The sequence below is a fragment of the Oreochromis niloticus genome, linkage group LG17 (assembly GCF_001858045.2).
Source record: "Oreochromis niloticus isolate F11D_XX linkage group LG17, O_niloticus_UMD_NMBU, whole genome shotgun sequence".
NCBI classification, from domain to species: Eukaryota; Metazoa; Chordata; class Actinopteri; order Cichliformes; family Cichlidae; genus Oreochromis; species Oreochromis niloticus.
In genome coordinates, this window is record NC_031981.2 from 22,925,530 (window position 1) to 22,938,530 (window position 13,001).

The following is a 13,001-nucleotide window of genomic DNA, read 5'->3' on the forward strand; positions in this document are numbered from 1 at the left end:
TTAACGTGGAGGGCAGATTACTTAGAATTTTGGCAAAAATAGAGCAAAGAGTCAAAGCTAATTATGAAGCTGCGATGGAAGGAATCACTCACTCAGCTAATGGATGGAAACCTTTAATATTTTTGTCAATATTTCAAAACGTATTGTTTTAATGGGGTTGTTTTATTGTATGTGTTGGTATTTATAACATATTTATACTTTGACAAAGTGAAGAGAAAAGTGCAAAAGTAGACTGACATTAAAGTCTTTTCTTTTATTTTAAAACTCAGAAATGTTATTTGGGTGAGGTTTGTCTTTGTTATCGATTTATTTTTTTTTATGTTGAAATAAAGATAATTCTAATTCATGTGTTATTGAAAAAAGAAAAGAAATAAACATCGAACTGTTTGTGAAATCTGAGCGATTTATTCATCCTGGTCCCAAATTCAGTGATGCTGATTTTTCTGAATTTATTTTTCCATTAAATCGACCAGCTGAAGCGGTAACCTGAAGGTATTCAGTCAGATTACAGGATGAGAGCGATGCTCACGGTTGTATATATATGTTTAACCCGCACAAACTCAGTGGTAGCTTTATTCTCTACAACTATAAAAATGTCTTCAGTCAGATTTAAAGTGTTCGGGCAGAAATCAATTGCAGATAAAAATGTTAACTTTACATTCATAGAACTGTACATGTAATATCCAGGCTGCTGTACTACCCTGCATTATAATACGGTCACATTAACAAATGTCAGGAAAATGTTTCCATATAACTAAAACAATAATTTCTCCTTGAAAATGACTGTCAATGGAAAATTGTACTTAGTAGTCAGTATAAGCTTTTAATGATATAAGTTTGCATATGATAGAATACTGTATGATGACCTTTTGATGACTTAGACTGTTGTCCACTACAGGACTGTTTTATAAATTCTTTCTCACAGCTGAATAAGCTGTTATTATTTCACTCCTGCCAGGAAGAGGAAGAGCTGGACACTCTTATCTGCGCTCCCTAACAAGAAGAGAGGCTGCGTCCTTCTGAATCTCACAACACACACGCATACACCTAAACCACTCTTATCTTCACTCCCTACGCACTAACTTTCCTCTGCCTATGAATAGACGTATTCACTGTTGTATTATTTTTGCATATAAATAAAGACAAGTGCAAGAACAGAACGCTGATCACAGGGCCCCCACTCTGTTGTGAGTGTTCTGTGACCGCCCTTGCAAGTAAAGATCTACAGTGTGTGTCTCTTCACTCTTAGACTCTCAGCTGAAGAAGTGTCATTTAGAATAAATCTCTTGACATTTATTTTGGTCCTTCGAGCCGGATCAGAAATATCAGAACTGTTATCTGTGACTCTGTTCCAAGGATCCAGAACTGATTCCTGACGCCGTGGGAAGCCAGCACCGAAGTCTGTGCACAGCCCTCTTAGACGAGGCCGAAAGCCCTGGGACGTTTAAATTTGGGTCCAGGCCGGTGTTTTTAGTCTGGTCCACGGCGGTGGGATTCAGTCTGACGATCCGAAACACCAGTGAGACGTCTGAGGGTGAGAGAAACACTATTTTGTAAAACGGCCACGAAGGTTTTAAGAAACGCGTAAAATAAAATGATAAAATAGGTTAAGTTCGCCAAAAGGCCAAAAGAACTAAGTTTAGACCAGTTTTAGAGGTAGCCGAAATTATCTCGTGACAAATTATTTAAGAAACGCGTAAAATAGGTTAAGTTCGCCAAAAGGCCAAAAAGAACTAAGTTTAGACCAGTTTCAGAGGTAGCTGTTAAATACTTCGTAAGAAATTAGCGCGCAAATGTCTATCTGTGTGTATGTGTGTATGTGTCTAGAAGTAAGTTGATTTTACAGCACAATACGCTGCTGAACTACTTCTATTTTATTTGTTTTCTTTGCTTGAGGCTCACGTACTGGTGACAAATGAGAACGGTTGAGTTTTATCTCGTAAAACTGATACCGCTTCATTTTTTAGAAGTGAAGTAGAAGGGCGTATCAGCAACCACTCTGAAGTCAAGCGTGCCAGTGACAGCCCAGCAAAATCTTTGACAATGGGGAATAAACAAGCAAAATTAACACCTGATGAGGAATATTTAGAAAAACAACAAACCGGAGCAGGTAGAATAAGTGCAAGTAGGTGGAGAAATCCACAAAAAGCTAAAAACCACAGCTGGGAAGGGAAATGCAATCCCTCAGCTGTTACCCAGCTGAGAGCTGCCCTGAAACAAGAAATTACATTAACAAAAGACCCAAAGGAAAAATTAAAACGTAAGGAAGAATATAAACTTTTCCAAGCATGGGAAACTGAAGCTGAAAGGAGAACTGAAAATAAGAAAAAGAAAGAGGAAAATAAAAATCTATTTAAACGCACTTTCATTAAAGGATTACTACCACCCATTAGGTCTCATGTAGAAAAGAATTGGGTAACGCAAGATACGGGCACAGCAGATGAGGCGTTTCAATATGCTAACCATGCACAGACAGTGGTGAAAAAGAAAGAGAAGGTCTCAGTTTTGCCCTCGACGCTGAGACTGTTCTCACAGCTTTCAGTGGAGGCTACAGGGGAGGTTTCAGAGGCCAAAAGAGAGGGAGAGGAATGCGTAGGGGAAGAGCAAGAGGTAGAGACAGGCCTACCACCAAGCAGTGGTTTTAGTACTACATGCTGGAGGTGTGGAAAAGAGGGACATTTTGCACGTGACTGTAAGAAACAAAGAAGCAGTTCAGACTAGGAAGAACTTAATAATCCCTCGTCAAGTAAAAAATTAGAGATCCAAGTATATGTTTAAAAAGGGCTGGAAACAGACCCAACTGAATACATATAAATGCAAGAGGAATAAAGTTAAATAAAACAACTGTAATGTATTCAAATTGATAAAAGCAAGGATAACAACCTGTAAACTGGTATGAACAATGAAACATAGTTAGGATGAAGACCGTGCCCAGAATGCATAGAATGAAAGAAAATACATAACTCACACAAACACATATTAAATGAAATAGAGAGATGCATAAGGTATATTAAGGTTGTGTCATTGTTCAGCCAAGGAAAATGTGTGAAAAGGAAAATGTCTCCAGCTTGGGAAGGGGTGAGACTGCAGCTCACCCTCAGCCCTTGGTGGACACAAATAAAATATAAATAAGATATTGTAATATACTATTGCTGTTATATAAAAAGATAATAACATTAATAATGAAATAATATTAATATGAAGAGGCACCTCAGTCAGCTATGATGTGAGGTGGATAATTGTTAGAAGTAATCTGCATCAAGCTTAAGGTTGCTCAAATTCAGTATAATGACATATGAAATGAAGAAAATAAAGAAAATATGTAAACTACTTAAGTGCATAGAGGCACTTGACCTGCTCGAAAATCTGTCATCCTAGATGAGACATTGCTGAAATATAGAGCACACCTATACTAACAACTAAAAACCCTGTATACAACAGCTAAAGCTACACAATTGAGAAGCTGAATTAAATATATGGTCACTGCTAAGCTGATGAGCAGGTTACACTTTTTTTTTTTTTTAGAGCAGGAGCTGCATAAGAACACATCAGAGGGAGGGAAACAGCTATTAAAGCTCAAACATGAAGCTATCTGTGGGCTCAGTTTTTTTCCCCTCACGCTTCTGATTTGTTTTTGGCAGCAGCCTTTTTGCATCCTGACTTATGTGTGTAAAGCGTTTAAGCCATCAGTAACTTGTTTTTGTTTTGTTTTGTTTTTGTTTTGTTGGGTTGAAAAATGACTAAATTTGTGATCATACTTGTGGATCACAGTGGCACATAATGATTAGGCATATGATTTACTAATGCAGATGTAATAACTTTATTCTAAAATTCAAGGAGAACAAACAAGAACAACATCTTCAGTTGTGTATTGTTGTTGTTCTCTGTGTAGTGTGCTAAGTTTTGTTTTTGTTTCTTTTGTTTTTTGAAATGTTGCTTGAGTGATGAGTACTGTAACTTCTATTCAGAGCCAGCTGAGAGCAGGGTTGTCTGTTTTGTTTTAGGTGACAAGCCAGAAAAGTTAAAACTTAGTTTCTTGTTTTGAAAAAGAAAAAAGGGAAAAAAGGGAGGTTTTGTGTTTCTCAGCCAAGAACAACTACAATTTAATTTTATGTTTTTGAGAAAGGAGAATTTAAAATAATAGTAATAATAATAATAAAACAAAGAGTGATGTTTTGTTTAAGTGGTGAAGACAGCTAATACTGCAAAATACCATTTAGTGCATGATCTGCGAGCAATAAATGAAATCATCTTATTTATCTTTAAATAAACTCCAATTCTGGAGACCTGAAGTCACATGCTTAGGGCACACCCTCAGGTGAAGGCAGAAAGCTACTAAACAAAGAAAAGAAGCTATACAAAATGCGCCACAGCCACAAAACTAAGCATTCATATTCTTTCTAACTCTTAGTGAGCCTGAGTTATGACCTTGGCTCCCTGTTTTTCTGCTTCCACCAAAGGTGGGGGTGACGCTCCCGTGGCATGTGCTCTGTTCTTTTTACTATCACAAAGAGGGAAAAAAAAAGAGAGAGAGAGGCCCCTACTCTCTGAATACAATATTCTCTTCATAACTCGGCAGTATGAAATATCATGAAACAGTGTAACTCACTCACAGTAAATCAGCAGTATAGGATAATACAAACCTATCTAATAAATCTAATGATTTTCACATTCTTTTAACTCAGAAGTATGATGTGGCCTACAGCAGTATCATGATTCACTCATTTTGATTATAGGTATAATGTAATATAATCTCACAACTACTACAAGCACATTTGCCTGTCTTAACACACGCGAGTGAAAGGCAACTGTTGAGAAAATGCTCTTTTGGGTGAGACAGTCCCAGAGGCCCTGCATGCAAGCTACTAACACACATACATGCAATGAAGAACAGCTTACACTACAGCCAACACATGTGCCTATATCCCTCATTAGTGTTAAAACAGGGAAAACTTAATAGTTTTGTTATCAAATGCTGAAGTTTACCCACTACTAACAAATAAACTCTCTGGGTTGCAGGACAACTTCAAAAAGAACGAGACTGGTATGACCAACCAGTGATGAAACAACAAATTTAGTGGTTAAGAGTCAAATGGCGAGATGTTTTCTGCTGATTGAATCATACAAGTGATTACTGAAGGAAGGAAAATTCCTTTTTGTGCTTTTAAACGTGATCTTACGAATTTTAATATCTACCTGTGTTGTCCTGTCAACTTGGTGGGTTATGAGTTAATTATATTGTGAGGAAAAACAAAAAAGGGGGAGAGAAGGCTGACACAGGGCCTGGCCCGGTGTTTCTCCCCTCTCTGAATAACACAGCCAAAACAACATCATTTTCCTGTTCGTCTGTTTTTGTTTTGTTTTTGTTTTTTCTCTTTATGTTTAATTACAGGCTGCTTTGCCGGTCCTGAAAGCCGAAGCTGACCTGGACTCCTGCTCTCCCCTCTACCATCTCTGACCCTGACCAAATGCTGCAGCAGCTGGACCCATAACAACAATCTAAAAATGTCAACAGTGCTACAGGAAAGCGATCTCATGCAGCAGAAACGGAGAGCGTTAAATCCAAGGCCCGTTTCACTACACGGGGGAGATTTCCAGACAGCTTCAGCTGACAGAGCTGTGACGAGACGCCCATTAAGCCCGAATGAAAAGTAAGGCCGAGCAAAAGAATGCTGACCTTGATAACTCTGCATTAACACTGTACAGGACAGTGACGGACCAACACGGATGATCGGGCAGCAGAAGAAAGGGCGTGCCAGAGACAGGAGGAGCAACTGAGGTCAAAAGGCACCTCAGAATGGACAAAACACAGAAGAAGATGCAGGTTTCACCTGTGGTGAGCATGGACACTGGAGAAAGGACTGCCCCAATTGGGGCCAGGACCAGGACAGACTGAACTATGAGCAGCAGCAGCAATGGTCGCAACCGGACTGAAAAGGAGGAGGGCAGGACCCCAGGGCACGCTTCAGGCCGTGGTTTACCCAAAACACCAGAACAGGAAAGTGATAAACACGCCAACATACACAAACATACACATCTACACACACTGACTCAGAATGAAGAGAAACACACACCTGAACAGACGTGCACTTGTTGATTGAGTGAGAAATGACACACACACACATCAGACAATGTACACTCATCAAACATGACTGATGCCCTGAACACCTTGAGACAGATCCAGCAGGCCCAAAATCAGGACTATGTAAATAATACAAGTGACTGCTAAAAAGACTACTACTGCCTTTTCACTGTGTAATACTTTTTGTTAAAAACCAACGGTGCAATAGACTTCAATACTTGAAATACTTGAAATACTTGCAATTCCTTTGTATTCTTATTCTTATTTATTCTATTTATCCCTTTTTGTATTTTTACTTTTATTTTGTGTTTTTGTAACATGTATACTGCCATGTCTAAAACTCATGATTAACCGTATAATTGTTTCCACTGTTGCTGCATACATAGCCGTGACAAATGATGATGATGATGACCCCGACCTGTTGGAACATGAAGACTTTGTGTGATTAATGATGATGTGACAGAAAATGTACAACAAGATGTTACATACTGATATCTCACTTGAAAGTTATACTGACAACAGGAGGGAATGTCAATGGAAAATTGTACTTAGTAGTCAGTATAAGCTTTTAATGATATAAGTTTGCATATGATAGAATACTGTATGATGACCTTTTGATGACTTAGACTGTTGTCCACTACAGGACTGTTTTATAAATTCTTTCTCACAGCTGAATAAGCTGTTATTATTTCACTCCTGCCAGGAAGAGGAAGAGCTGGACACTTTTATCTGCGCTCCCTAACAAGAAGAGAGGCTGCGTCCTTCTGAATCTCACAACACACACGCATACACCTAAACCACTCTTATCTTCACTCCCTACGCACTAACTTTCCTCTGCCTATGAATAGACGTATTCACTGTTGTATTATTTTTGCATATAAATAAAGACAAGTGCAAGAACAGAACGCTGATCACAGGGCCCCCACTCTGTTGTGAGTGTTCTGTGACCGCCCTTGCAAGTAAAGATCTACAGTGTGTGTCTCTTCACTCTTAGACTCTCAGCTGAAGAAGTGTCATTTAGAATAAATCTCTTGACAATGACCATGTGTAATGTGTCTTAATTATACTTATTTTTATTTGTATTAAATTGTAAAAATGTTGTGTGGACTCTCTGTTAAAGATCAGTGAAGTCTTTGAAATAATACAAATATTGATCAGAGGATTTGAGGACTCAGCTCCACTGACTGTCCCGAGTGTTTCATAGGTTTGATCTTTTTTATGTCATGATCAGTTAAGCTAATCTAACAGTCACAGCAGCATTTTCCTTCCTGTTACATGAATCATCTTCAGCTCAGCTCACAGCAGAAACAGGCTCTTACTTCGTCTCTGGAAGTCCAGGTTCATGACTGAAGACTGGAGGAAGATCTCTGGACAAGTCACTCTCCAGAGACTGAAGCTGGTTCATGGAGACTCTGCTCTATCCTTCTCTTCCTCCAAACCACTCATGTTCAGAGAGAGAAACCAGCAACACTGACTGTGAGAGCAACAGAAATCCTTACTAACATGTACAAGAGTCAAAACCAAGACTAGAAGAAAAACAAATACAACACACACACAGTCCACAAGGATCTGTTTAATGAACAAAACTATAGTTTTAACCTTCAAACTGACACAAACCAAAAATTATTCATGTTTTCCCAAAAAGTCTGCTCTGCCTCTCTTATCAGGTTAGGGTTACCTCTTTTGATGCCTTCAGCTTCAGATAGTTAACAGCTAATCTGAGCTGTGATATTAAGTTAATACACTCAGGATTTCTTAGTCATTATTTGGCTGAGATTGGTAAACTACCTACTTTGCTTTAGATTAATGTTATAACAGCATTTTAAAGCTGACTGACATCTTAAAAAGAATATGTGGTCAAGTCATGAAACATACTGGACCTCAGATTTTTCCATGAAACCATGCTTAAATGTTTTGTAACCTCTAAATTTGTTCCCATTTGGTTTAATATGAAGTGAAAGTGTGTCTGTACTGACCACAGTTAACATTAACATTACTGCACTGACTGGATAAGGGATTGTAACACCATCTGAACATCACTGAAGTGAAATTTCAACTGATTTTTATAAAACGTTCAGTGCACTCCAACTATAAAAATTATGGGATGGCTATAATGAAGACATACCTAATGTTTATGACAAAGAGGATATAAAGGTGCCGCTCAGCGAGGCTCAATCAGAACACTCCTGGATGACTGTAAGATAACAGCTTATCACCTGTTTCACTTTGGCCGCTAGATTCAGTTTCTTTAGGCAATAAAATGACTTTGTTAGGTTTACTAAAAAGTAGAGGTTTGATTTAAAATATATTCCCCCAAAACGTTAACCCTCACATGTAACCCTGTATGTTCTGGAGTATTAGAAAATACTTCTGATGTGTGGCACTTTCAGCTTTATTTTATTTTTGAGAAACAGTTCTCAGAAGCTCAGATCACATATCCTGATACCACAGCATGAGGGATTAGGTGCTGCTTATCATCAGTGATGGCCTACACCACAGAGGGCTAAAGATACCCCATGTGATGAGCTGTGAGTGAGACAGGCCTCAGTGAATAGACTGGGGAGGCAGGATAAAATGAAATAAGGAATAAAAATAAACTAAATAATACAAGTAACAGCACAAAGCAGTACCAACAGAAATGGTCTCTCCCCTGTCCTAGCGTCTGAGCACTGAGCATGCTGGGAACACCGCTGCTGTCTTTCTGTTTAAAGGGGGGGCAGAATTATTTGGGTGTTTTAAAGTTTTGATGAATGTGTTGAGTGTGTTGACGTGTGGTGGTAGTGCAGAGCTCTGGCTCCTCCATGTGGACACTGACTGAACTGCAGCTTCATTCATAAAACTGAAGGTAAAACGTTGTATCAGCTCTATTTTCTGGAGTCTAAGTATCCGTCACACCTATCTCACTGATCATTAAGAGGAAACTGTTCAGTGTGGTGATCAACTTACAGGAAAACAGATGTTTAACCACAGCTCGATGTTTACACAGGATTACTGATTCTGTCTGACTGTTTGGGTTTTATCTGAAACATCCACGACAAGAGATCACAGCTCAGCTTTATTGATACAGTACAGACTTCAGTTAGACTCACCTGAGTATAAATTTGATAATAAATCACTGGAGATTTAACATAACATGTACCTGACAAACTCTTGGAACATCTGGACAAACGTAAATACTGGAATAACAACAGCTAGCTGAAATCTGTGATTTTAAAAGCTTTCATGAAGAAGTCTAGTGGCTATAAAACCCCTCATTACAGTAATGTTGTTGGTACATGGATGGGTTAGGCGTCTTCTTCTCTTTACCTTCATTCAGCAGCAACAGTTTTAGACTCCAAACTCACATCCACAGAGCCGTTTACAGACTTTACAGTGTCACACGTTTGATGTGGCATTCATGTTAAATGACTGATATTCCAGTTTAATTGACTCAGATACTCAGATGATTAGAATTTCCTAATGTGTGAATTTGGTTACCATGACACTGACTGACATTATTTACTCCACTAAGACCACAGAGTGGCTTTCACTGAATAAATCACATTATAAAACACTTGCTCACTTTTCTACATGTTTTCACAACAATTTCAGCTTCATGTCTGGCCCTTTGTTGTTGGGCTTCCCATAGTCTTCGTTGGGCCTCTGCAGCTTGTCTTTGATGCTGTTCCTGTAATGTTCTCATGTCTTGAAGCTGCCTTTGCCTCTCCACAGTCTCCCTCTTCCTTTCCTCCTCTCTCTCTTTCCTTTCCCTCTGTCTCTCATTCTGGAGTTGTTCAGTGATTTTCTTCATCTCTTTCTCATATTTTTCCTGGATTTTCTTCTCCAGTTCTTCTCTTTCTCTGCGTATTTGCTCCTCTTTCTCTTTCAGGACTCGTTGTTTCTCCTCCTCGATTTCTCTCTCGGCCTTTTGGAACATCTCATTGGTATAGTGGCTTCCTCCATTCTTCTGAACTATACATCTGATCTTCATGACCAACTCGGTGACCTGAGCTCGGTCCTTCTTCTTGTTATTGAAGACGTGGTACTGGCCATTACATCTGGCCACGAGTTCCTGCAGCTCTAAGTTTCCCCCCAAGAACTCCTCTATAGACGTGTCCTCAAGTTGATCCCCACCAGTAAAGAGAACCATGCTGTATTTGTCTGCTGCCTGGCCAAAGGCTTCTTGAATTTTCTGAACCGTCAGCATTTCCTCTTCAGTGTATCTGCCCAACCTGATGACCACCAGAAAGATGTGAGGTCCAGGAGAAGCATAACCGATGTACTGGGAAAAATCTTTAGCTGCTTTATCCATGCCGAAGGTGGTGTCAAAGAGGCCTGGGGTGTCAATGACTGCAACCTTCTGCCCATCCACCACAGCTTCAGCTTTAGAACAGTGAACAGTTATCGACTTAGAACTGAACCTAGATGTTAAGAAGTCTGGTCCCAGAATGGTGTTTCCTGTGGCGCTCTTCCCACTGCCAGTCTTCCCCACCATTACAATCCTCAAAACTTCATCATTTCTCCTGATGGGCTCTGTGGACAAAGATCTGCATTTTAGAGAGTTCTATAACTCTGAAGAATTAAACTACATTACAATATAGGTATATTTCTTTTTGATATAACTGTGGCAATGAATGGTAAAAAAATCCCCAAAATATTTACATCGATCCATTCAAATACTTTGTTCTGTATAACCTAGTCTAATAGGTATAAGTGAACAGATTATGCAGTACCCGAACTTATCTAAGACCCAGAAACAAAATCAATCAATCAATCAATAAAATCCAACATTCTACCATATCCACCTGAGAACCAGCCTGTTCATTCATGTCCATAACTTATTTGAGCTACTCTACTAATTCCTGATGTCCTAAATGGAGGACAGTCTGGGTGGCCACTTTTAGCTCCAACGAGGAAGGAAATCACCAAAAAAAAAAAAAATTCAATGGGAAGATTCTTTTTTCTATTTGTTGATGTGTGTCAGGAAGAATTATTTTCTTTTTTCATTGATTTCCAAAACTTTGAAGGACAATTGAATAAAAATAAAATGACATATTCTGGGTTGGTGGTTAGAACGGGATGTTTGATTGATGGAGAGATTGCTTTTAGGATCAAATCTGACACGGAGCTGTCTTTCTCCTGGATAATATTAGCTAATATTGATCAACATTACATTACATTGAACTATATGCCGTCTCATGCAGAAAAATGCTGTAAGGAAATTCCTGAAGATCATTTGACAACTCAGATGGCCAATTTGAAATTTCACAGAATTTATCAGTTGATATTATAAACTAACCATCACCAGATTCATGCACCATAGCTGACGTGCAGCTAGCTAACATGATTTTTCTTACTGCTGTTATTGCTAGAAAAAAAAGAAAGAATAGGAATAACCCAACTTTAACCCCGACTGTAACCAGTCAGCTTCATCCTCTGATGGTGCAAAGTGACTGATAATGAACTTCTACAATATGGCCAAAATGGACCAGTTAATTAGCACACACACCAACATAATGATGACTGCAGTTCACTTACAGTTTCGGGAATTTAATACAACTGGTTGCCTTTGAATAAGATGAGGCACAAGATGCTTTCTACTTTCACTTTATCCTGATCTAATACTAACATCATACATAATTTATATTCACAGTTCAAGTTAAAGCACCAAATGTGGGTAAAATGTAACTCCATGCTGTAATCACTTACTGTTGCCTGCCATGTTTGGGTTGTACTGCGCAGAGTTTCTAATGCTGCTGAAGTTCAGAAACTTTCTGCTGCTTTGCTTTGTGCAGTTTCATAAATAGTTTCAGTACTGAGCCACACCCCCTCATGCCGTTAGATTGGTTAGACCAGTTTTAATCGCTATGAATGAAAGCAAACTCAGTTCTAAACAAGAGCTAGCATGTTTTTCATTCGTAGGCTACTATATTTGATAAGGAAAGGTTTTTCTAGACTTCGGGTAACTGAAGCGAGAAAACAGAATCCCAGGTGAATCCTCAGCGGGGCCTTGTTTGTTTACCATATCGGCTATAGGAGACGTGCAGAGAGAGAGTCCCAGGTGCATACTTAGCAGTGCCAAGTTGAATTAACCCTAAGTTCACCGTTGGCCATAACACAATCAAAGGTTACTTATTCATCCTGATTACTAGATTTTCAAACAGTATTGGTCCACATGTGCTCATTTAACAAGTGGCACAAACTTTATTAATATAATTGTAGATAATATTTGACTTAAATATATGGCTCTTGTGATTTGAACATGTATGTTAAATGCTTAACATGTGATTCCAATATATAAAACACTCCAGTATAAATGTGCATATATGAGTATATATGATTACATAGTAAATATGTGAAGTATATGGAACGCCAGGACTGCTATAATGAATTACTTAAATACACCATTAAATAATTAATTAAATGTGGCAATAATTAATTAAAATGGGAATTAATTAATTAAATAAATAGTTATGACACATGTAATTAATTAATTATTGACACATTTAATTAATTATTTATGTATTTCACATTTTAATAAATTATTGACACATTTAATTAATTATTTAATGATATATTTATTTATTTCATTTTGGCAGTCCTGGCGCCTGGCTCTCATCATGAATTAATTTTATCTGTCAGCCTCACCCATCAAACTCACGGGGCGGGGTTAACGCTGCCCGTGCAGCTTCTCTAACATTTGATTGGTTGCCGTGCAATGTAAGTCAAAACAGGTCGATCCTAGATAATCGATTGCTTCTGTAGACTTGAGGCAGCCAGGTATCCCAGAATGCGTTTCAAGTCACAGGCAGCAATGGTGGTGGTGTAGTTTTAAAATACCCCGTTTTTCTGTCACCAACTACACTTTTAACAGTGTTTTAGCCGCGAATGTCACGCCGTAATCTTCACATGTCTGGTCAGGTTGTCAGCATAGAACATG

General features: G+C 38.6%; 1 protein-coding gene across 1 annotated transcript; it reads right to left on the minus strand.

Moving 5' to 3' along the window:
• Window positions 1-8,802: 8,802 nt before the first annotated feature.
• On the minus strand, window positions 8,803-12,112 carry LOC100700480 (GTPase IMAP family member 4-like). Its single transcript, XM_019346506.2, has 2 exons — window positions 11,771-12,112; window positions 8,803-10,594 (listed from the first exon to the last, which is right to left on the minus strand). Exons 1-2 carry the CDS (start codon window positions 11,781-11,783, stop codon window positions 9,621-9,623), a joined length of 987 nt encoding a protein of 328 aa, XP_019202051.1. The 5' UTR covers window positions 11,784-12,112; the 3' UTR covers window positions 8,803-9,620.
• Window positions 12,113-13,001: the final 889 nt, after the last annotated feature.